The sequence below is a fragment of the Triturus cristatus genome, chromosome 5_2, assembly GCF_964204655.1.
Source record: "Triturus cristatus chromosome 5_2, aTriCri1.1, whole genome shotgun sequence".
In the NCBI taxonomy this organism is placed as follows: domain Eukaryota; kingdom Metazoa; phylum Chordata; class Amphibia; order Caudata; family Salamandridae; genus Triturus; species Triturus cristatus.
The window spans coordinates 178,971,865-178,996,686 of record NC_140588.1 but is presented as its reverse complement, the minus strand read 5'-3'; the positions used below and the strand labels follow the sequence as shown (position 1 = coordinate 178,996,686).

Genomic DNA, 24,822 nt, shown 5'->3' with positions numbered 1-24,822 from the left:
ATGTCTAATGTGTCATTATGTGAGGCTACCTTCAGGCCCTGCATGACAACTGTCGGCCTTCATCTGGGCACGGGCTGACAGACCAGGCGCGCGCGGGACGGCAACCAGTGCATATATTACAGTGAATTAAAAGGCGCTTCCCATTATGTGCCCGCACCAGGGCTGGCGTGTCAGGTGTGTGTTCCTCCCCGAGCAGCTGGATACACTTTTCAGCCATCACCCAGCTTTGTCAAGCAGTAGATCAGGCGAGTCAGAGTGACTTCCAGCGTGGCGGAGACGAGTCACGTGGCTAATCGGAAGTGAGGAGAACAAGAGCCCGGCTGTCCCCCGCGGGGCCTGCCGAGCATTGGAGACAAACGCGGAGTGAGCGGGAGCCATGGCGGAACCATCAACTCTTACCTGCCTGCCGGTGCCGCTCCGGCCCGAGGCCTGGCAGGCATGGACTGAAGACATCTGTGAATGAACGTGTCATTCTGGACAGCATCGCAGGATGCGCCGTCCACCGGCCTTTAATAAACATGTTTTCTGGGCGATTAGCATTTGTGGAAAAGCACTGAGACCTCTCCTTTTCTCAAAAGGTCAGTTTACAGTTTCTGACTTAAAGGGCTAGATTTTGCCTTTTGTTGCTGATCAGACACGACATGTATGACTTTCATTATTTTTTCCTGCATTTATGAATATATTTTTTCATTATTGTATTTCTTTTTTCAGGACGGAAGATCCCTCTCAGACAAATAGATATCCGTCTCATGCAAATTCTCAATTTTCTGCTCCGTTTGAGCCCTCGTGCCAGGTTCAAACCCCACCAGGAAAAGGGAGCCGTGCTCGCACCGAGAAACATTGGTAATCGCCACCTACATCACATTCCCTAACGGAGGGCGCTATTTAAAGTGCTATTTTTACTAATGTGTCTGCAATGTAAAGAATGAGGAAATCCAACAAAATCCATCTAAGAGGCCAATTAAAGGGCTTAAAGATACCAATTACACCACGCCAGATCAAGGCGCCGCTGGCATTTGGCAGGGCCGGAAACGGAACTGTAGGGCTCGCGCACCAGCCCAGGCTGTCTAGTCTTAAGAGAACCCTCGACCAGAAATAACCATCACTGATAACACAGCCAATAACACCCGATCCGCAGGGCGAGGCCAACCCAACAACGAGGAACTACAGAAATGCACTCTATTACCAGCTGCGTCGAATTTGCCGTAGCATTTGAGAAGGGTTTTTAGCTTGGCCTCTCCAAGGCCAGCATTCCTGCTAATAATGCAATGTCTCTGCTACAACCGGTCAAACCCCGCACAGGAAGAGGAACCGTTTCTAGCAAAAGCGTGTCACGTGACATTGTTTCCCTAGTCGGCTGCTGTTGCTTCACGTGGCCAAAGAGGGAGGGGCTTCCTAAAACAACCACCAAGCCACTGTCTCTACTCACTAAAGGCAACTAAATATGGATGAAAGAAATTAACATTTCTAAGAGTGTGGTTTTCAGCAAACAGCTGTGTCCTACATTTGCTGCAATAACGATCGAGGCACCGTTTGTGCGTGTGTGTGTACATTTACTTTTCTTTAACCGTAATCTGAAACAGGTCATTTAATTTTAATTATAGTGCACCTGTGCTAAAAAGCACACACAGCAATATATGTTCAAAGCAAAATACAAACGAAAAGCTGCATGCAAATTTTGAATTCAACTTAAAAAAATGTGTGAAAATCAATGTGGAGATAAGGATTCTAAAGATAATACAGAAAAATGTTTTGGGAGAAAGTAGCAAAGACAGAAAATAAATAGGTGAAGCAGTTCAGTGTGTAGAAGCAGAAAGGGGAAGTCAGTAAAAATAGCATTTCAATATAATAATCAGGAGATACGGGTGCTCGAAACATGCACAGAGAAGTCACAGAGGACAAGTCTAGAGGAGCTGAGGCATGGATACATTTAAAGACTACAAAAAGTTATAAATATTTGCGGTAGATATGAGATTAGTAATCAGTGAAGAGTTATAAGTGAATTAATGATATTGTTAGGCGAGGAGGCAATGCTAAAATGAAGGCAATTACCAGGGGTAAAAACTGATCGAGGAGGAGGACCAAGGAAAGGAGCAGTAATAACGACAAGAAAGAGAAAATGTAAAACTAATCTATGCAGCCTGAAGCATCTTATAGATGTTGACTTATCTACACAGATGCGAGAAAAGAGTCTGGAGGGAAGGTAATGAGCAGTAGTAAAAGATAGTATGCAAAGTAGAGGGGGGAGAAGAGTTGGGAAATCAGAATAGACGAAAGAATGGCTAGCACAGTCAGGGAATATGCATGTGGTAATAGGAAAAGATTGACTGTGAAGGCAGGTAAATAATGTCCCCTGTAGTGGGGAGCAGTAAAGATTCCCCTGAACATTCTCCGCGCCCTAGAATTTCTCACCAAGAAGTTTTCAGCCGTATTGCGTCTCAATACGAGTTGGCTGGGATTCCTGTATCCGCTGAGAACTGATAATACCCTGGTATTATGATACTTCATGGTACTGGTAATTTCTGGTCCTGTTTTACCACCTTGAAGGCAGAGGTAGGAACTTTGTGGACTTTCTAATTCCACTGAGGAGGAGCGATTATTCTAAACACACAAAAAATTAACAAAAAGTGACCCTCCGTCTGTGGAACTGTGCATGCCCACACCCAAACCGTGTGCCTTTATCACTAAATAACGTCACAGGTCTGTATTCAGATTTGAAATGCTCATGCAGCAAGGGGAAAAATTAACTAATGAGAAAAAGAGACAGACAGGCAGGCAAACAAATGAATATGGAGATAGACACAGGGACTTTCAGTCAGCCCTCTTCATCCACTGGTCTGATCAAGTGTAATTCACAATTTGCTCTGCCAACCATAGCATACAGAATGGGACAATGGGTGGCCTGACTTCAGCCATTGTCTCTCCAGGCCTGACCGGCTGTTTTCACCAATGATTGTCTTAATCGTTGTGCTTTTTAGATTTTTCCTACATGAAGGTGGTCATTGCTGTCTCATCCGTTTATGCAGGTGGGATCTTGTTTGGTGGCTACGTGTCACATACATGTTCAATTAGTCTACCGTAAAATACACATATGAAGGAAAATAAAAAAATAACTACAATCGTCCTTTACCCCTACATCAGTATAGGTCACCAAGCAATAAAAAGAGGACAACAATCGAATGCCGTTGTATAAATGGAGACTAGCTCTTTTTAAACGCTCACAAATTTTGCAGCTATGGGCATTTGGTTGTTTGTTCAACATACCCAATTTATGACGGGCAATCTGTACTGAATTCCTAGTTGCCTTGTTCCACAGCATACTGTACCGTCAATACACATTTCTCAGGAAAAAGCCAATAATGATCAACTTATGACAAGGGGTGTAGTTGGGAATTCACCTGTTTGCTTTTCAAGAGTTACCGTCAGTTGGGGATCACCAATATTAAACAAATGCTGGAATGTCCGGTTTAAGTCACTTGATAGTTCAATCACAAGTTATGCTACGGTCAGCATGTCAGGTTTTCCCTGCTTATTGCAGGGTGTGGTTCTCCCACAACATAAATGACGTAGAAATACGGCATTCGCCAATCAATCATTGTAAGGTGCTCATATGTGGTATGAGTCAAGAGACTGTAATTCGGAGACCCTGCATGCATAACCGATAAGGATATAAGAGGGTCCTGATCACCGAATTTGGTGGTATGCTTCATCAATTGATACTCACCACACACTGACTGTGCATCAGGTAGGCTCAACCAGAGGTCTGGGAGCTCTTTGATATTGTAAGGATCTAAAATTATCTAGGATGTAACCATATAAACACTATTTACTAGTTTAACAATGTATCGAAGGGGCCAGGCAGGAAGATGATACAAGGGCTAGGGGCGTAGCTTTCATTGGTGCAGCAGGTGCAGTGGCACTGGGGCGCAGAGGCCTGAGGGGCCCACGAAACCATGATTATTGCTGTATTTCACAGTTCAAACAGACAGCAGCCAGGGGGCCTATTTCCTTCCTTGCACTACGACTCATGATACCCCGGCTACTCCTTTGACAATGGTCCTGTGTTCAAGAGGGCACGATGGGAAAGACAGAGGGATTTGAAAACTCTACAATGAAGGCTTCCGAGGTGAATGGAGTACAAGTTGCAAAAGCAACTTGCCGACCAGTAACATGGATTTGTGCAGTGTGTCAGCAGCACGGTGCGTGGTTGCTATGGTGGTAGGGTTCAGCAACGACTCTATTCTTGTAACGGATCATGTGAGTATAGTGAGCCTAGAACATAATATAACAGGGTGCTAGTTTATTTAAAATTACTGGTACCATGCTAAAAACCACATGCCATGCCACTTAAAATGTTAACCACTGCAGTCAAACGAGACCAGCAGTCCTGTGGGACAGGACCCATTCTGCTGCTCCACTGTGTGAATCAGCCATGAGGTAATGGTGTGGAGAAAGACCCTTATACCAACTTACTGTTGATCCTCAATCAAAAAGAGGTCAACAACAACCCTTTCACTCGCTTAAATAATGTGATAGTAGCAAGCCATTAACCTCAACAAATGAACTATCATAAGCAGCAAAGATGACTAAGACGGACAAAAACTCTTTCAGGTGCATGCCTGCCAGATGCAGACATGAATCAAACCCTGCTTGCACCTATTATACCGGATGTCAACATATGTCAATCAGTGCTGTGAAATTCTGGAACTCCCTAAGCAACATTAAAACAAATAGATTTTCGTACAGCAAACATATTCCACCACATACACATCCAAATCTGGAAAAATGGGTAAGAGTACAACTGAAAGATCGAATTGTGTGTGTCAATTGGTTTTGGACCAGGGATCCGAACACCTCAGCTGGAGTTGGTAGACATGGAGGAAGGGCTGTGCTTCATTTCAATTGACTGAGTGAACACAGTTTAGTGAGGTTTGGCGAAGTTGGAAATCAGAGGATGACCATAACTTGGAGTGTCTAGGTAATGAAAGGCTTATGGAAGCAGAAGGGAGGCTTGGTGTCCATCACAAGGCCACCTTGATGTTTGTGCTCTGGAACACATCTTAATGATGGATTAAAAGTAGCCCAAGCAGTAGCTATTTTTGTGTGAGGAGAGAGGGGTGGAGCATCTTATTCTACTATCAGAGTTGGCAGGGAAAGTTCAAGGTATAAAAATGTTTAGATTGCAAAGTGCTGGATTGTTGGTTCAAATTCTTAAGATTTCAGAGACAGTAGAAGTAGTCTGCAAACCTAATTAATGCTACTCCAGCAGCAAATTGGCACCCAGAATGTGCCATGCTGCTTTATTAGCATTTATTTGTCTTCATATTAATGAACCACAATGAGCTAGCTGTTGCTATGCAGGAGACTGGCTTATTAATAGTCAAAGAAGGCTGCCAGTGTTGAGACGATGCAATTTTACCAGCCTGCTAAGTAATAACCACAAATGACTGACCATTTCTCGGGAAGTGCTGCTAGTCTGAGGGCCAACAACTGAGGAAGAGCACATGGGGCTAAGTGACCATGCAGATGTTATTCAACAATGAATATAAGGCTTAATTAATAAACAAGCAGACACGCCAAGTACAAACTGACACGAGACTTCTGTCTATAACTCCTATTCACACAACTCTAAGGCATATGTTAGGGAAATCCAGGACAGGCTTACTTTTCCAGAAAAAAGCTCTTTCTGGTGGACACACTAACTGCAGATCCCTCTCCTTGAGAATATTCCCCAGACGAGAGTGGTCTGCTTCTGGTCAGACTGATTGAGAAACCACCACTGCAGATCTTGTGCAGTCTCCTTTGAAACCTGGATGACGTTTATAGTTTTCCTTTGTGTTGGTCCCACTTTGACTTTAGCTCCCCCTACAGAGACTGTATATGCCACCTATGGCACAGGGAGAAGAAGGATTCATGAGGCCAAGAGACCCAAAAGTCTCAGAGCCGTTTTCACTGAGATCCTGGACCGAGGCTGAAACTTCTAGATCAAAGATCAAATGTCATGAACTCACTGAAGCAGAGGGTATGCAGTGAGCAGCACTATAACCAGAATGGCCACAACAGAGAAGAGCCTCTGCGAAGGAGTGCGGTACAGCTTCGGCTTGTTGACAGAGAACCCTAGCAATGTTAGGAAGTTCACCGTCATCTGGAGGAGTACAATGACTGATTGTGGCAACTTGTCTTCAGAAAGCAGTAATCAATGTAGGGGAAAAAAGGCATCCCTAAACTTTAAAGTTGCACCAACGTCACTGCCATCACTTTCATGAACACCCAAGGGCTGCTGGTAAGGCTGAAGAGGACAAGGCAAATTGAACATTTTCCTGCCCATCCTCTTAATGGCCCCTTTGGCCAATTGAGCCTGCACCTCTTGCAGCAAGATGGAAGGATGCTTTCCAAAAACTGCTCTGTTGTGGGAGTAAGCTCAGGTGGTTCCGAAATGAATGACAGGGCATAGCACTATTGGACGATCTGGAGGAACCACCTGTCAGATGGGATGGTCCGCCACCCTGGTAGAAAATGTCTGATCCTGCCTCCCACGGGATGGCTGTAAGGGTAAGCTAAACTTGCTTGGAGGCTGATGCCGCATTGCGGAGGACTGAGAGGAGTACTGTCCCTGATCCCCCGGACACAGCCACGAAAGGGCTGCAGTAATTGCTGTGGAGATATTGGAGCCTGGTGGTGCCTGTATACCAGTTCCTTCAAATAGCCTCGAAAAGGGGCTGGGGAAACTGTTAGGCGTTGATAGAAAGGCCCAAGGAATTTGCATTGGCTCTGCTTTCTTTAAAGCGTTCAAAGGGCAGAATCAGCCTTTTGCCAATAAGGTGGGACCATTGAAGTTCAAATCCATTATGGCCACCTGCACATCCCCTAAAAAGCCAGTTGATATCACCCACACGTGAAAAAGGAGCCCCACACCAGTGCCCAACACCAGCCTCTAGCAGTTGGTAGAGGCCAGGCCCACCTGGATGACAAATTTGGATGCATCATGGCTGTCCTGAATGATTTGAGCCAACGAGGCCCAGAATCCTCTGGAGCCACTGGTAAGATCTCAATGGCTGTATGAGAAAGGATGTGCATTTAATGGCCTAATAGACAGGCTGAATTGACTGAACTCAGTGCCAGGCTGGCGAAGGAGGGCGTCTGTGTTCTGAATGTCTCAATCCTTTCCAACTTCCTGTCCACGGGGCAATAGGAAATACATTGGATTAAATTTAGTGGTGGATGCCTGGACCACCAAACTTTCGGGATTCTGGTGCGGAGTAGGAAAGTCCGGATAGCCTCGAGACGACCTATGGAGTCTGGTCACCTGCCTGTTTACTGGCAGGCAGCAGCAAAGTTTCTTCCAGGTGTCAGAGCTTCATTAAATGAGAAGGAAGGCTCAAATGGCGCTGGCCCTTGGTGCAAAAATTCAGTCCCTATATTGGTTTTGAATTCTACTGAGGGGAGCTGTAAGTACAGGACTTCAGCTGCACATTTAATCACCCCAGCAAAAGAAGCACTCTTTTCCGTAGGGATCCAGCGGGTGACGCCAACCCTGTGTCAGGGCAGGTATCCAGCCCACTGGCCTAGTGCAAGTCCATGTAAATGCCATCCTAATAGTGTTGGCGTAAATCCTCCCCATCATCAATGCCAGGCTGATCAGAATACACCCTAATAAGGCGCCAATGCCTTTGAGGAAGGCGTTGCAGAAAATGAAGAGTTTTGTCAGAATCAGGGTGTACTGGGACCACTTATGCTGGGTGGGTCAAAGCACGACCTTGGTTCTGGTTCAAGTGGATTCAGCTTGAGGGAAAACACTGGAGTCAGCAGGGGCTTGACCTCTGGTATCGCCTACTTCAAGACTGGGGCATGTGGACCGTTGTGGATTTTGAAGCGGGAGTGGAAGTAGGCACCTGAGGTGTGTGGAATCAGAGGTATGTGGAATCCAAGGTGGAGTCGAGGTGCTCAGAGGGCATATCCGCTTCTGGTAACCCGACTTAGGCTCCGGGCTATGCTTGGGGCCAGAAGGCATGCAAGAGAGAGCCGGAAGAATGCTAAACATAGTCAGCATGGCCTCCTTGTAGGTCTAGAACGTCTGCAGCATCACTGATGGCCTGGAAATTTGGGGCACAATAAGACCAGTTGGGGAATCAGCTCTGCGATGGGGGAGCAAGATCAGTTGGCCCCTTGACACCCTCCTCCTGTTCCTTTGGACAGAGAGTGGAGTGATGGGGTTGAGTCCCATTTAAACTTCTTGCATTTCTTCTTCAACTTTGACTCATTGGTCCACCTCAAAGAGGACCTGACACAAGAATAGTATTGACAGTGGAAACGTGTCTGCAACATCGACTTGGAGGGGAACTTACGCGAGGTCTGAGGTGTTCAGCAGAACAAAGCTTCACTGCACAGCCACAGATCACCCTTGGGTGCATGAGGGCACATTCTTTTCCCATCTTGAACTTATGCCAGAGCCCAAGTACCAAAGGCAGACCCAGTGAGGGTCCATCACTCACATCTGTTTCTGACAATCAATACATGGCTTGATCCCTGTAGTTTTTGGTAGGGATATCGTTCCCTTGCACACTGGTAATAAATAGTAGAAGAACTTATCAACCGATGAAAGTGAGCGAAGATCTGGATCCACTCGCAAAGGCATGTAAAGAAAAGAACGGACATTGCCCTGCAGGGTAACGCTTGTATGCGGTTCTGCTTTCTCACTTCTGGGGTGGAACAAAGTGAATACAGAGCCACACAGCACCACCTACTCCACATGAGAGCACTGCTATGAAAAAGTCCTGAAATTTTCACATCCAGTCTGCCACCTGAGGAATAATCTAAAGGTTAGGATTCTGCAGTTGGAAGTCTCCATCAGAATTGTACTTTTTGTCCTTAATGCAGCCATAGGGATTATAGAAAATTTGAAATTTCACATTTAACTTTATGTGTGTTCTGTTTCATGCAGAAAACATCTCTCCATGTAAGTTGTCCTTTAAAACTGCTAAACTTCTAAATGGTGGGTTCCCGTCTCCACACATTCAGTATCACGTATGTCTGTATTCACCAGTCGCATCTTTGCAAATGTATGGAAGTGTGAAATGACAAAGAAAATATATAATACCCTCATGGTTATGATTGTGAATGTTTGTATCATGTTCACTGACCATATGCCTGACACTTCCTTAAGCAACCTCCTCCTCCTGCACCGGCCGTCGCGCTCCCTCCCCTTATATCTTATGAACGCAACAAAAAGCAATTGAAAATGTCCTCATGCAAAAATCTGAACATCCTCTTTGTTTTGACCTAGGGCTAGGAGCATAACGTTTTTTTCACGTGTCAGACTTACACAGAGAATATGTTCCAAGAACTGAACTCGCAATGGCTACCAAAAGTGCATTTTCCACTCCAAATGTTACCTTTGTATTGTGTGGCAATGACTGGTTTATAAAAAATCAATTTAATAATAAACAGCAAGTCTTTCAATATTAACCCCTTTGCGTGTGGGTTTATTTCTCCCGCTGTGCGGGAGAAATAAACGGCGTTCGCCATCACGACGGCTCCTGGCCATCGTGCGCACACACCCACCGTAATGCACGATGGCCGGGAGCCGCCGTCCGCACACAAGGGGTTAATGCCAAATGAAAACACGACAGATAAGATACTTGTTACAAACATGTTTCCATACATGCGTCAATTTCGCAACATATGTAGGAGTTTGCATTGGCTTCCATATGCTGTTTATCACTGAATGCAGAGCCCGTGTTTCTGTTGCTATGTACAATGTGGCCCACTGCCCCACAGTAGCTAGGATCACGTTGTGTAAATAAAAACTCTCTAAAACATGAAGCGCGTTTATTCTCCATCACTGACAGTTATCTGCCATCTTTGGGATGAATCCCGACTTGGGTACAGGGAAATTGTACTATCAATCCAATTTGCTTTTTCGACGTCACCTTCAAAAGTTCAATATTGTAATGTTATGAGTGACTGTTTTGAATCTCCGAGAATGTATTGTTCCGTTTAGCTCTAGTATTTGCATCTCTGAATGCATCTTATTATATCTAAAGAGAGTTCAAAATTGAGATCTGAGAGCACTTAGCTCTATGCATCCCACTCAGGGCCTAATTCACGAAGCTAAATTTATACTTTTGTATAAATTTACGGCTGCTGGATAATCACAAAGGAATTTAAGAGTAGTATATTTAAGTGTGGAGCCCACCTATGTAAAAAGATAGGACTGTCCTCTCTTTTTATGTGCAGAGACTTTATTCGTAAAGATACTACTCGCAAATCCCTTTGTGAATAGCAAACAGTTGTAAACTTACACAAAATAGCAAGATTACCTTTGTGAATCAGGCCCTACATGTGTGAAACTCTTGAAGGCATCTGAGGGTGACAAACTTGAATTTTGATACATTTTACATACACGCTATTGCGATATTCACTATTCAAATACATAATTTAATAATCCCGTAATAAACTTTGGAATGGAAGCCGCTGATTACAAGATGCCATGTACCCATGCACATTCTAAAACATACTTTTACTGGATAAGTACTGATGATCATTCAGGGTTGCCAATAACTTATGCGTTTACTTCCCAAACTTTTTCCAATCGCAGTCCAATTTTTAGGATGACAAACTTTCGCAACCCATCTACTTTTAATGGACAGGAGGCAGGGAGATTGTTGAATTGAAATAAGGCATTGTGTGGTAGCGCCTTGTCAAAATTGTCAAAATTAGCTTAGTTTTTGATTTCCTACCTGCTGAATGTGTACCGTTCATTTACAGGTATTTACATGTTGATGTGTTACCAAAAAATATCATACAGCCTTTCCTTTCACAACATGTACCCCAGCAAGATTGTCACATAATTCACTTTAAAAAAGCCTCTCACTTTGTAGTCAGCGAAAGACAAGTAAACACCAATCCCCATGTTACAAGAATAAGTAGCAATTTGTATGAAAACATAGACAATTTACCTCTGTCTTTGAAGCACTGGCATGTTACAAGGTGAACAGAATTTGAAGGCATCTTTATTTTTTGCATGGACTTACTTTCCCGACCAACCAAACATCACTCTGCGACTCAACGGTGGATTACAACCCACAGTTTGGGGGAATCTGTCTTGTGCCATAAAATGTTGTGAGTGACTTGTGTCTGAGAAGCTCACCCTAACATTCAAGTAGCAGTAAAACGTGCAAGCTTGAATTTGTAAAAGCACTCTGGGTGGCAACTGCCTTAAAATCAAGGTGTTTCAGTGGGATAAAAATTCAGTGGAAATTATTAAAATCGGCTCACTTCGAATTTTGGTTAAAGCTCCTATTCCAAGACTAAAGTTCAACAATGGGCACCAAATCAACTTACCTGCATGGTCCAGATTGGAAGTATTGGCACCCCAGCTTTGGTACAGTGTGGCGAGGTCCTTTGGGATGTAGGTCTTAAATATGTTCAAAATGTCCAGGCGCTTGTCGTGCCCCTCAGATGAGGTCTCTTGTTTAATGCTGGAATTATACGGTGGGGGGGCACCCACAGAGCTGTGCTGAGCGGGCATTAGTGGGCTTGTCCGGGCCCCCGTTGAACAGTTGGCCAATGTCCTCAGTTCATTCATAGCCTGGGAATGAGACTCCCGCAAGGGCACTGAAGGACCTTCATGCTTAAGATACGAATCTGGCTTGCACACAGAGAGATAGGGAGGTGGCAAGTTGGGTTTGCCCTTCACAGTGTCAGGTGTAGAGTGCTTACTAAATGTTGATGGGCTTGCAGTTCCCTGGAGGATTGCATACTTCTCCGCTTGCTTGCTGACTGAGGGTTGTGCGCCTTGCCTAGGGGTAAGATTTTGGGTAGGTGTGTGGCTTCGAATATAGTTTCCTGATTGTGCCACTTTAGGGTTTGCTTCAAACTTAGGCTTCTGCAGCAGACCTGCTGTGCTGTGCTGCTCTGGGGCATGGTTTAATTTGGGCTGCTTATATCCATCAAGAATTGAAGGCTTTGAGCCACCCTGCCCTGACACATTATAGTCTCTAGTTTGAGATCCACCCTGCAGTTTTGAAGTGCTTCCAGGAAGTGCTGCATTGGTTTTGGGTATGGCCACTCCACCTGGCACCTGGGTACGTGCAAATCTGGCCACTGGCAAAGGCTGACACTCTTTGCCACCAAGTGCTGGTGGCGGGCCAGTGCGCCCATTCCTTGCCAAGAAAAGCGAGTTGCTTTTCATGTTCTTGAAACCATTTTGTTGAATCCATTGTGGAGCCATGGCACTACAGCTTACTTTGTGCCAAATTCTTTTGTGCATCCAAAGTACTTCTGGGTAGAATGTCTTATGATCACAGAAAGGACATGGATGGACAACCAAAGCAGACTTAATGGCTGAGGTAGAGTCTTTATTGCATGATGCGGGCCTGCTTGACTTTTCACTGAGATCAAGTGGAGCCATCACTGGACCTGCATCATTTTTCTTTTCAAGCTTGAGGTGCTCCTTGAGGTCAGGGGTCTTTTCATCCAAGAGAATGGGATCAGGCGCTAATACATTGTGCAAGTCTACTGTGTTTACAGACGTCTGGCCAGAATCTGAAGCAGAGCCAGTGCTTGAGGGCTGCTTACTTGAGCCAGGAATCTCTTTGCTTGGATAAAAAACTGGAATTTTTATTTCGCACGGAACTTCAGACTTTACGTCTGTCTCGGAAGCAGAAATACAAGACGTGCCTACGTCAGGTTTACACACATCATCACTGCGATTGGTGGATTCTCCCTGATCCAGAGCAGGATGGGTATCAGCAGGCGATGTTATCATGGGTTCTTCTGCAGAAAGTTTACAGTGATATGGCTTGTCTCCTGCACAAAAGCAAAGAAAACGATTTAGCATTACATATCAGCAGATCTACCACAAGTTAATAGTACCAAACAGGTAAAGAATGAACTAGCAGGCAGGCTTGTACAGTGTCAATTGCCGTTTAAATTCATAACAAGCAGTAACAACATGATGCAGAACAACAATGACATACACCTTGCAGGCTAAGACCTAAAACAAATTAATGCTCTTGAAATCAAGCACAGGGGTTACTGGAAGAGATGTACAGTAAGAATGATACAGCGGTTTGTAGCTCGCTTTCTGCATGACATTGAGGTCAGTGCAGAACAACCTCAAAGGTAACAACCTAAAAACAAACTGGATCAGAAGATATTCTTAGTACAATCCACTCCCAAAGTCGCTCCTGTGATATCTTCGTTGCAATCAAAGTCCTCTGGTTGTTGCAAGGACTCTGTTTGGAAACAGAACTGTGCCTCTAGAGAACAGGACGTCAGGATGTAGGGACAGAGTCTCACTACCACATCGGTACCTGTAGGCCCAAAGCCTACTAGCTCACAGTGTCTCACCTGCACTCTTAACCTTCCAGAGTAACGGATGATTCCCGCGAACCTAGAAAATGAACCTCTAGTCCCCAAGAGAACCTTTGAAACAGATCATAACCTTTCGTGGTAATGCATGTTCATTGTAAACAAAGGAAAGACATGAAGGAAGTTTACAATGTATTTGTTGGAACTAGCATAGTCTAGTTTGAAGCAGATTTGCTGCAATCAGTAAACAAATGCAACTAAGAAAAGTAATTAACATTACTTACGGTAAACTATGAACAGCCCGACCATATCAACTAATATAGCTATCCTAGCCTAGCCTCACAATGTGTTCTGTGCAGCTGGAGAACAAGATACCTGAAAATGTGTGTTACAAACCACAAAGCCAAAGTAAGCAACAGGCAGAATGTGTTCCCAGGTCAACTCCCGGAAACTCCCAAAGATGTCTTTTGGATACCATACAGCTGCGCTGTCCAGTAGGCTGCGACCTAAAAATCCTCCTAAAACATGCCAGCAAATTTGGATGGGGACAACACAATGTGCTGTCAAGGACCACATTACCATTGCCAACAAGTTCAAATGTGCCTACATACAGAAAACACGTATTATTCAAGTTTGGAACCGTAATTTTTTTTAAATTAAAGACCTAACTTGGAATGGAAAAATCAGAAACAGGATAATACCCAGATCAATGAATACAGAAAGCAAAATGATGGGCTGAATGCGAGCTGCAAACTTTAGTATAAACGAAAAGGTGTACGGTTCAGTGCATTATAGTTGTAGTTCTGGTCGTTAGGGGACTAAAGGCAGGCCCTCTGGAAATAGGCGATTTTGGGGCTCTGTATTTTCCACACACTTATGGATTTTCCGCATTTGTCACATATTCCATCATCTGCTGCATAATCCGAAAATGTAACAATACTTTTTTTTTTTTACTCATACGGATCAAACGTTACTAAAAACGCAGCAATATTTTTTGCTGCACAGGGAAGGCTTTACACAAAGGTTGCCTAGTCCATTTTTCTGCTGATTATTGGTGTATTTGGGAGTCAGATGGTTACTAATGAAGTGAATGAAGCCTTTGCCCGGATAGTGTTAACATATGTCCACAATAATGAGGTAAAACTAACTTTAAATGTGGTTCTTAATTTGCCTTTTCTTGCCGCATAATCAAGCAACCCCTGCTGGATAATTTCAGTGCCACTGTCTGAAGGACATAAGTTCTAAAGGAAAGGACAACACTGTCATGGTTCAGGTGTTAAGGTTTCTGTTATCAAGTGATTTAAAAAATGTTGTTCCTGGTTTTTCGTGAGGGACTTTTCCGCGGATTACATTTTTAATGTTTGATAACAGGAATGTTTCTTGTCTTACTGTGTTGGGTATCTGTGTCTTTGTTAGCACGTTTTTTTCCGTTGTTCAAAAAAGATTCTCAAATTGACAACTTCTGCTTCTATTGGTTTCATCTTCAACGCTTTCCTTTTTAGTGTACCTACTTTAGTGATTTAATATAAAGATTAGAAAAGCTAACTATCAGGTAATGTTTTCCTATCAAACACATGCACAGATCCTACAAGCAGTCATAACGACTACATTGGACTTCTCATTAATCCTCTACGACAGTTTACTGGTAAACCACAACTGCACTGTCGCTTCACGGATTTATGTTCTGTGTTACACCGTGGAACATGATGTTTTGGGGGCCCGTGCGCCAGAGTTTCCTGCCAGAGGTCTGTTTAAGGGGCGCATATCCCCATGCATTCGACTTGTGACCAGCATATAGAGGCCCCAAAGCGCGCTCACACGGGAAGGTTTCTTTGTGCATTAGTTTAGGTCATGGCGGTAAAAAAAGCTTGTTCGGTGAACGCACATGCCAAGAGCCATTAGCTCCATTTATAATTTGAAACAAAGACATTGAATGCTGCAGTGAAATGTGACACTACACATCTGTTTCCCTCCCCCTCCCACACCCGCGCCCCATCTGCCACGCGGAGCGTGCCTTGATCTAAAACCTGCCTCTCCAGTGGCGGCCACGTAAAACAACGCACTGTGTTAAAAACTCAACCGACTCTGTGCTGCACGCTACGTGGAACGTCACTACGCACTATCAAAACGTAACATTGGTACTTCTCCGGGGCTATGTTAGCAGGTACCCTCCGCCCTCTTTCAAGCTGTCGAGCTCCCTTCACCCGTCTTGCACAGCACTGTTTGTCTCACTCTTTGATAATACAATTAGACAAGCATACTACAGCATTCAGAGCTGTCCTGCGCCCTTATAAACGTGTCACAATCGGAACGACGCCGCACAAGTCCCTGAAAGACAGTCAGTTATCTGGTTTTCTACAGCCAGATACAGGTTTCTACCAGAGCAAAGGAAGCATCTTAGAGGTGATGATATCACCACTAAAGTTTGAGTGCAAGGGAATGATGGTTGCATGTGTTGTACTGCTGTCTACCGCCCCACTGTGGAACATTTTAGAACTGCAGACGGAATCCTTAAAGCCATATGAAGCTAAAAGATCGGTGGCGGGAGACCAACTTTATTAATGCAACATTACAAAATGTTTTAAACTATTTGATATTTGAGTAAGATAAAAAAAATACAACTGTGAGCACTTTTTGTTGAACATCTATGCTATTATTTTGACCTGCAACAGTTAACAGCTTTACATCTGTAGTGAAGGGAAGCAAAATGTGGGATTACATACGAAAAATAATCAAGTAAAATATATGTACGTACAGGGAATTATAAAGAGCACACCCAGACATAGGCAGCAAAAAGTTGCACAACAGGGGAGGAGAACTTAATGGACGAGGGATTGGGAAAAGGAACCAACGACGATAGAGTTGGGAAAGCGGCCTAGGACCAAAGAGGAAGAAGGATAGAGTGAAGCGAAAAGGGTTTAAGGTGAGTGCCTGGGGCGAAGGGCAGGGCCTACAGATGTTTTCCACTTTGACCAAACAGTTCTAGGGTTGGTGCTGTTTGAAGAAAACAGTCTTGGTGGCTTTCTGAAGTGTGGCAAGAGTTGTTTGTTACTGTTGGCCCTTTGAATCTGCAGTTATTGTATTTATTCATTTATTACATGAACTTCGAAGGAAGTCGCTAAATATTCAATATGTTCCACAAATACTTAACAGTTAATACACATTTAAGAAGGATTAAAAAAATAAACACGATAACTATCGGAAAAAGTAGATAGATTCATAATATAACCAACCTCTTCTTTTGCACTTCTCACTTTCCGGCATAAAAATACGTTCTTTAAAAATCAGTGTCGTGAGATAATTAACATTGGGAGGAAGAATAAAACATGATGCAAGTCTTTGGTACCCATTTCACAAAGAGGCTATTTTACCCCCATCTTTCTAAAGTAAACTGTAACAGTGGCGTCCAGCACAGATATGGGGTGGTGGGGCAAAAGGCGAGGGGGTGAGGGGGTAAGGAGATATCATTGTTAAAAAAAGAAATATTCACTTACCTCCTCGCCGCTTTGTCCCACCGTCGGCTCTCCCCCACCGAACAGGAAGCAGCCAGGCTACCCTGAGCCAAACACAACCTGCAATGCAGGGTTGTGATTGGCTCCCCAAAACCAAATACAGTGCTGCAACGCAGAGCTGTGGTTGGTCAGAGCACTGTGGTTAGGCACTGTAATGCAGCCTGCATGGAGAACATGCTAAAATGAGCATGACTGTTTGGCCGGACCGAGAGGGCTGGTCACAGCATCATGCACACTTTAGTGTGCCCACCACTCCTCCCCTGCCCGCCCTCCTGCTGCAGCAGCAGGGATGAATAAAATGATAATAACATTGCGTTATTATCATTTTATTCTTCCTTTCTTTAACTGCTGCAACGCAGCAATGGGGCGACGTTCCTCCGCCTTAGCGGAGGAGCCGCCACTGCACTGTAATGGTAGGTGTTGGAGATGAGGGGGAGGGAGGTTCTGTTTTGGCTGTGTGTCAAAGGCCCACTTCAAACCAAAACCAAGGCAGTATAATGGGGGAAAGGGGCATCATCTTCAAGGTAAAAAAGCGTGGTTCAAATTCTGAAACTACTTCACAAAGTTTCATAATGGAGAGAATCAATCCGCCGGAAAATCAAATACGGCCGAGCTCATGTTTTGGCACTTCATTGTGAGATCATCACACCAATGTCAGACACAGTACCAAGAATTGTTAGTGCTCCACAAGCATTTTATGCCTGCTTAAGCGCTACGTAAACACCAACAAAAATACATTTTGTGGGACTTTTGTTGTAACTGATGTTCCCAATAGGTTGCGCCCTAAGGATGCTACTTTACTTCTCTTTCTGGAATCTGAGGCCCTGACTGAGGCCCACCATTTCAGTCATTAATCCAGGGGGTGGCCTGCTCGTCCAGAAGACACTGCTCCTCAGTCCTTGAAAAACCTGTTGACAGATTGTCCTGTTCTTTGTATTTGTAAATACAATTTACTGTTTTCTTCACTGAAGCCTACACTGGTGGAATTTCAGTCTAGAGTAAATCTATTTTTGGATCAAGCACTTGGAGGCACAGCTGAGTCGGAACTTCGAATAAATGTTAAAATGCCCTGTAGTCTGGGGCAAGTAAATAATGGGCGGTATTGTGCAAGTAGTTTGAAACATTTAGCCTGAAAATTATCTTGATTGAAACTTCTAGCTAAAAAAAGAAAAAGTGTGTTCGAAATTTTCGAGTGTAAACAAAAAGATAAAATTCGAACTATAGCCATCGAGTCAAGATAACATTAGAACAAATGAGTGAAAGCACTGGAATGAACTGTACATCTGCTCATCTGAAGCAATAAGGAAGACAAGTTAATTATCTGTCTTCAAATATAAGACCTTGTGTTTGTGAAAAAAACTATATTAAAAGAGGTTTCAACCTTTTCCTAACTAAACGTTTTCAAGCTAAATGTTAAATGGGTAGACACTTAGAGTTAAACTAATGTAGATCATTCGTACTGAATGTTTATAAGTAAATGTGTTTCAAACTATTAACCTTGATTGCCAGAGAGAGGTAAACTTCTCAGGGACGAATGCGATAAGAGAATGGCGGAGTCGAGAGCGACCGGAAGTCACGCGGATCCAGTATGGTGGGCGCAGCATCTGCACCACAACATTCATCTTTTGAAAAAGTGCCCTCTGAGGGGCAGGTATAGACTTGGTTTATCGAAATCCCAAAACATCTTGAGATCCCCATTCACACTGGCTCTTAATCAAGGCCTGTAATAGGAGGGAGTTTTCTTGAGCCCTAATATTAGCAAGAACAAAACAATGTGCCTGATGTTTTGCTGGAATTATGATCACTGTGGCTTCGGTCAGCATGCCAAGATGCAATGAGGTAGGCATGCAGCCAGGTCAAAAGCATCAGTCACCTGCCCTCTATAGTGACCTTCAGAACGGAGATAAAAGTAAGTAAAATATGGTGATGAAAAAGGGAAATGTTCGGGCCATATAGGTGCTAGTGCAACAGATGTATGGTAAAAGGGGGTTTACACAGATCTACCTCCTTATTTTCTTCAGCACGAAAATGTAGGAGTCGAGAGAGTCTTACAAGGTCAATACAGCACTTTCGTGCCACAAGCTTGCTTTACTATTACCACCCACAAATGCTGCAAAGAGCCACTTATCCCAATGTTGCCAGCTGAACTAACCCATTCTCAATCTTCCCCAGCCTCGTCGTTAGGCATCAACACAGGTTTACTGCTGACATTTCCTCACTTTTGCATCCATTTTCTATATAAATCGCCCCACAAATCTTTCTTTAAGGCATAAGTGGAGAGGCTGCTGCTGCAACCGCTGCCAGATTCGGTGCCTCATAAATCCCACAGCCGAGTGACTGGAAGTGGGCCTAGTGTGGTGAGTGATGAGGTGTGGCTTGCTTATTTCAGAGGACTGTAATTGCACACCCCACGACAGTCACGTGACACTGTGTGGTGGTGATGAATAAACAACCCTTTAGGCCTCAAATGCACGACTGATGATATTCATCGCTTTAAAAGTGACTATGGAGCTATTATGCTGTGTTATGAAGGGACAGAAGGGTATACCAGTAGCAACAACCATATACACAGGGGGGGGCTCAAATCAGTGCTTAATTTGAGCCGGTGCTTTCCGGCACCAGCACTTAATTGGATTCCGGTGCTCGACACCGGCACCTAATTGTCAACACCATACTAAGAACAGTCTACCACATGGTGGCGCTCCTCATCTAATTTACAGATCAGTAGTACAATATACTTTAAAATAGTGCTAACACCTGCCTCCCCAGCCATTCCTTTAGCTTTACAGACCTGGAATAATCTGAACTGTCGCATTTACATGCGAGATAGATGGTTAGTAGTTGTTTTGGCAGCGAAAACAAGGGCGATGGGTGGTGCAAGCTGCAGTGGCGTCCTGGTCAGAGCCCTGGCACTTAATATTTTACAAATTAAGCCTGGCTCAAATACACCACGGCCTGCAACTCCTGCAGATGAGACTGTTGCTTCCTAAGGAAGAAATCGCAGCTGAGCAAAGCAGCTTTAGGGGTGATCACATTTCTCACGGGCGGAGTTCCCAGTTCTGCCCTTTCAAATCTTAGTGCCTGATTTACAGTTTGGCAGGCAAACACAATGGACATTAAGCCCGCTTTATTACAAGTGCATTATATCCTTCGCCACTTGTAACATTTGTGATGGAACACCCATTCCTTAAACTCTAAATAAGGCCTTTTATTTTTTACGTTTTCCGCTTTACCTTTGCCACTTTTTTTTTCCCCAATTAGTGAGATAATTTGCAATGTAACCCGGCCAAGTACGACTATGCATACAGATTTTTTCATTGAAAGTTTTCCTTTCGCAGAGCTTCTCGGAATATGAGGACACTATGATGGAGAAGAACACTTCATGTTTTCTGATCAGTGCATCTTATTTCAGAACCATGTTGTTTGTGTTAAATCAAATAATTATGTGGCATAAATTGTCAAAAAGTCACGGTTTTCACATGCAAAGCATAAAGTTTCACATCAGCTGCTTACTATATCTATAATAGTATCAAAGAAAATTAATCAGACCCAGCACTCGTTTGTCACGCATGCAGGGATCGATCATAACCATTTTTTCTGCACTGTACACTATGGTGACGATTCCGATACGGGTCGGAAAGGGCACCAAACGCGATCCGGACGTAAAAACTACGAGCCGTACGCGTGTTTTCCGCCCGACTCGTACAGTGTACGAGCGAGCAAGTACGATGCGAGCTATGTGAAATTCACCGACCGAGTAGTTCCCGGGTCCAAACCGCTCCGTACGTCTCGGCCGTAAGCTAACCGTGGCGTTACTTATCTGTCTGCCATATTGGTGCTGTGAAGTGACTAAAGGTAATGCTAAATTTATAATAGAAAGATTAACCGGGAAACCTGTGGCTGATGTTGCCGAACGTCAGGGTTGCCAAAAACTGATGCTGTATTGTCTAAATTCCTACCTCATTCCGCTTTCATTCACCCTATACACTGTTTACTTATTTTCTCAAACTTGCAGTTTCTTTTTCATCCCTGCATTTTTGTTACAGTTTTCCGTCTTTCTCTCCTTCATCTTTTCCCTCTTTTCTGCCTTTCTTTCATATTCTGGGTGAAAGTCTAATATCGAAAAATATGTGCAGTCACCAAACAATTACAAAGTGGGACCTGTCTGCAACCACTGGCTCAAATTAAGCAATGTCTGAGGGGCAACTGGTTTGTGCATTGGGAACCATGTTCAGAGAGTTTGACTCTCATTCTAAAATGTACTACTAACAACTGAGTAAATTACTAGCCTTTGTTTGCAACCCTATGACACAAACTTTCCAAATCACACATTACAATAGAAAATTCAGACTGGGGTCACCTTCCTATGTCCAAATGCCCCACAGCCATTCTCACTGCTTTGTCACATGCTGGTCCATGCAACAGTACATAAAACAGCCAGAGCCTGCATGCTGTCCTTACCAAGAATGGTGACAATAGCACCAGACACTAAGAAAGTTCTGCCACGTATTTATAGAGGCGCAGTAAACAGATCACTACGGATATGCCCATGTGGGGGTCTGTGCAGGTTAATACCTCCACGTGAAACCTTGCTCATATGGAACATGATAGTCCTTAAACAGGAAAGGCCAGATGGCCAGCAGGCCTTGTCGTAGGTGATGAGCGGGCCAGGAAAACCAACCTTGAAACAAAGATTGAATTTTTCCGTTCCCTTGCACCTTAACCTTACTGCGCAACAGGGACCACCGACCACCTTCAGCCTGAGGAAGTGAAATGCTGCTATGACTGGTGTTTCACTTATTGAACCCACCTAACCTGTCCATGTCGTGGCACCTCGACTGAGCGTGTCCTGCCTGTGAAGACTGTAGCTGGCACCAGAAAACAACTGAGGCCTGGTAGTTAGAATAGTACTTTATCATTTCCTTGAATATTTGGGCGTATTCCTCTGCCTCTTCTCTAATCTTCAGGGGGAACATAGAAATACGATAACTTCCTGGAGTCATCGATAGAGGGCGACCTTCCCGGCTAGAACACTGGCACATCGCCAGGAGTCATCCTGTGGAAAAACACACCAGACCACAGCAAAGGGAGTGATGACTGCTGTCAGACCTCGGCACTCCCTCCTGCAGTTGGGCTTATGATTGCATCCCCTCTGTCACGAGGCTTTTAAAATTAAACCCATGCTAACACAAAGCATTGCCTGCTAAATGTGAACTACTGCCTTGCAAAAATCACCCACAGACACTCTGTAGCCAAACCATGGCATGTTTGTAAACACTAGGGGGCGGGGAAAACTGTCTCCACTCGTCATAGTTAGAACCAATGTTAAACACGTGCCCTGTAGGTGTGACGTTGCATTATAGAGGTCGTGACAAGGTGAGGCTGGCCTTTCAGTCATGCTTAATTTACACCTGCCCATGTTTTTCTTCTAACACAATGATGTTTTCCCCCGGCCCCTCCCTCCTGCGCTCACACCCGGGAGTGAACACCTGCTGCCACCGGCTGCTCCCCCCCAGTGCGCAGTCACTGGACGCGCCCGCGCAGCGGCCCTCCTATAGGTTATCTTGCCACGATTAGGTCCGCACAGAAGCAGTCACTGCTCGAGCCCAATGGCTGTACTGCCGTGTAATTCTCGCAGTTTCCTTCTCGGTGCTTTATCGAGTTACACACGGACCACTCGAGCTCAAGGTACTATAAATGATTAACAGGGCCTCCGCCGCCGGCACAGGGCACACGTAAAGGGCACAGGAAGCCGGCACGTCACGAAGCGCAGACGAACCCTCGTTACTGAAACTGTCCGTCTGAGAGTGGAAAACCTCAGTCTGTCGAACACAGTATAATCAGCGTGGCTCACCGTCGAGGCAGCCCCCCCCCCCCCCCGAGGCCTCTGGACCAGTGGAAGCTTCTCGAAGACTGGACGTTAAACAGTCAAGGGGCCTTGAAGTGCGACTTTAACTCGAGGCTCCTCATTCCGTTTCCGGTTGCTGTAACTCCTAAGCCACATCACCGCCACTGCAGTTGTCCTCAGAATGAGGGCGTGCAACAAAACTGGTACTTTCGGTGCACAAGCACTGTGCTACTTCGAGCATTCGTTCATCATGCTGACGTCATACCACATAAAAGTTATTTAAGGACTGTGCATAACTGAAATAAGGAGTACGGGCCCAAGCTATTCCAACCCTTCTAAAATATGTAAAGCAATAACTCAAACGTTGTTGAGTCGTAAAACATAGTATGGAAGAGCTGATAGATGAGACAGCGTTAGGTGCAAGAAATTTACATTCATCATGGATTTTGAGAGCATTCTTCAACAGGGCCAAACTGGAAGCCACAATCAGCCTTAGCAAAAATGTTCAAACCACCCACACGCTAGAATTGGGCGATGGGGGACATGGTTGGGTGGTGGAAGCAACAAAAGCAGACCTCAAGCCTGCAGACCACTGGGGGGATTGCCAGTGAGGCAGAATGGCCCGTCCAGTCCTGTCCTGCTAGTCAAGGAAAAGCAACGTCACAACTATAAGTGATTTCTTAATCACTGCTACTTTTCTTCATTGAAACAATAAATCGTTAATCACCAAACAAAAACCCCACTATTATCAACTAACTTTTCCAACAGCCTCTCCATGACTACATATGGCACCACCAAGAAGTTTATGAATCAAATTACTTTCATATTTCACTATACTAATTCACCACTAATCCTTTATGGGTTCCGGAGTAGCGTGCTACTCGCCAAAAAAAGTGCTTCAACACCCCATCAGGGGTAACAAGCACTATATAAATGCAAACCTTTTTCACTCTTCTATCCCTCCGCTATCCTTCTGAATCCAAACAACTGACTAACCTATCCACCACTCAAATTACATTTACATTTCAATATACTAATTCAACACTAATCCTTTATGGGTTCCGGAGTAGCGTACTACTCGCCAAAAAAGCGCTTCCACACCGTGTCAGGGGTAGTATGCGCTATATAAATGCAACACAATACAATCCAATGCAAGTGGTACCAGGTTTTGTTTAACAGGGACACCAAGCAGTATAGCCCATCGCCACCCTTAATACACACAAGGATCGAATTTACTTCCAAGGAGATCGGTGCAAAAAACCCTAAGGTTACGCTCAGCAGAAGTGATCAGGCATGGCGCCATCTTAATTTGTGGCTGTTTGGCCTTCAAACATCAATGAAGAAAAGCAGCGGGTAGGTGCACTATCAACAAACCTCTCTTGTCTTGTAATATTACAAAAGTTATCAAGGTCTCTTTTGATAACATAATGTTCTCAATTAGTTCACAATTCTTTAAAAAAGAAAAGACAAAGCAGGTGCTCGTGCCAAGCTACTTTTTCTAAAATTTGTGGGCAAGCTAAGTTGTATTACTTTCTCTGCTTCAGCTCAGCCCACTTTTCGAGTAGGAATCGTCTCTCAAGCAGGGACATTGAGGAGCGTGAATTTAGGACATGAACACTGTGGAGTCGGACATTTTTTGACGTGTGTATCTCAGCCAAGACGGACACGTAGATCAGTAAGTTAATGGATTGTCTATTGAAAGATTTCTACTTTCGAGTTAGCCCTGAGTGTAGGCGAGGCGTTCCGCATATCATTAAAAATGGCGAGGAGTCGTATTGCTTGCTGAGCCTTAGAAAGGTGTAACATAAGGATGTTACATCCAGACACGGGAACTGAATTCCGGGCTGTGTAATTCTGCAGTCTGTTAGAGCTACGCAGAGTGAAGGAGGAGAAACAAGCCAAACATAGGTAAGCACTGCCACTTTGTGGTTAGTTTTTGAAATGCAGCTTTGAATAGGAGAACAAAACGTCTCATGAAAGGAAAAACAGCACATCACAACCATAATATGGATGTTTTCAAAACAATCAAAAAACGTGTTTTAGGGGAAGATGACATGGATCGCCTGGCTGTGGAAACAATAAAAGAGCAATAGCCCCATCTGTTTCTATTTAGAAGGATAGACCCAATATTTAGGCCTAAAAATAAGA

At 44.3% G+C, this 24,822-nt stretch overlaps 1 protein-coding gene across 5 annotated transcripts in view; it reads right to left on the bottom strand.

Moving 5' to 3' along the window:
• The window catches only part of ZNF516 (zinc finger protein 516), a 286,502-nt gene that overhangs the window by 29,689 nt on the left and 231,991 nt on the right, over nt 1–24,822 (bottom strand). For all 5 annotated transcript variants that reach the window (XM_085606945.1, XM_085606944.1, XM_085606947.1 and 2 more), the window contains one exon: nt 11,344–12,810. In XM_085606945.1, coding sequence (XP_085463071.1) covers nt 11,344–12,810 — 1,467 coding nt within the window. The remainder of the gene's footprint in view (nt 1–11,343; nt 12,811–24,822) is intronic.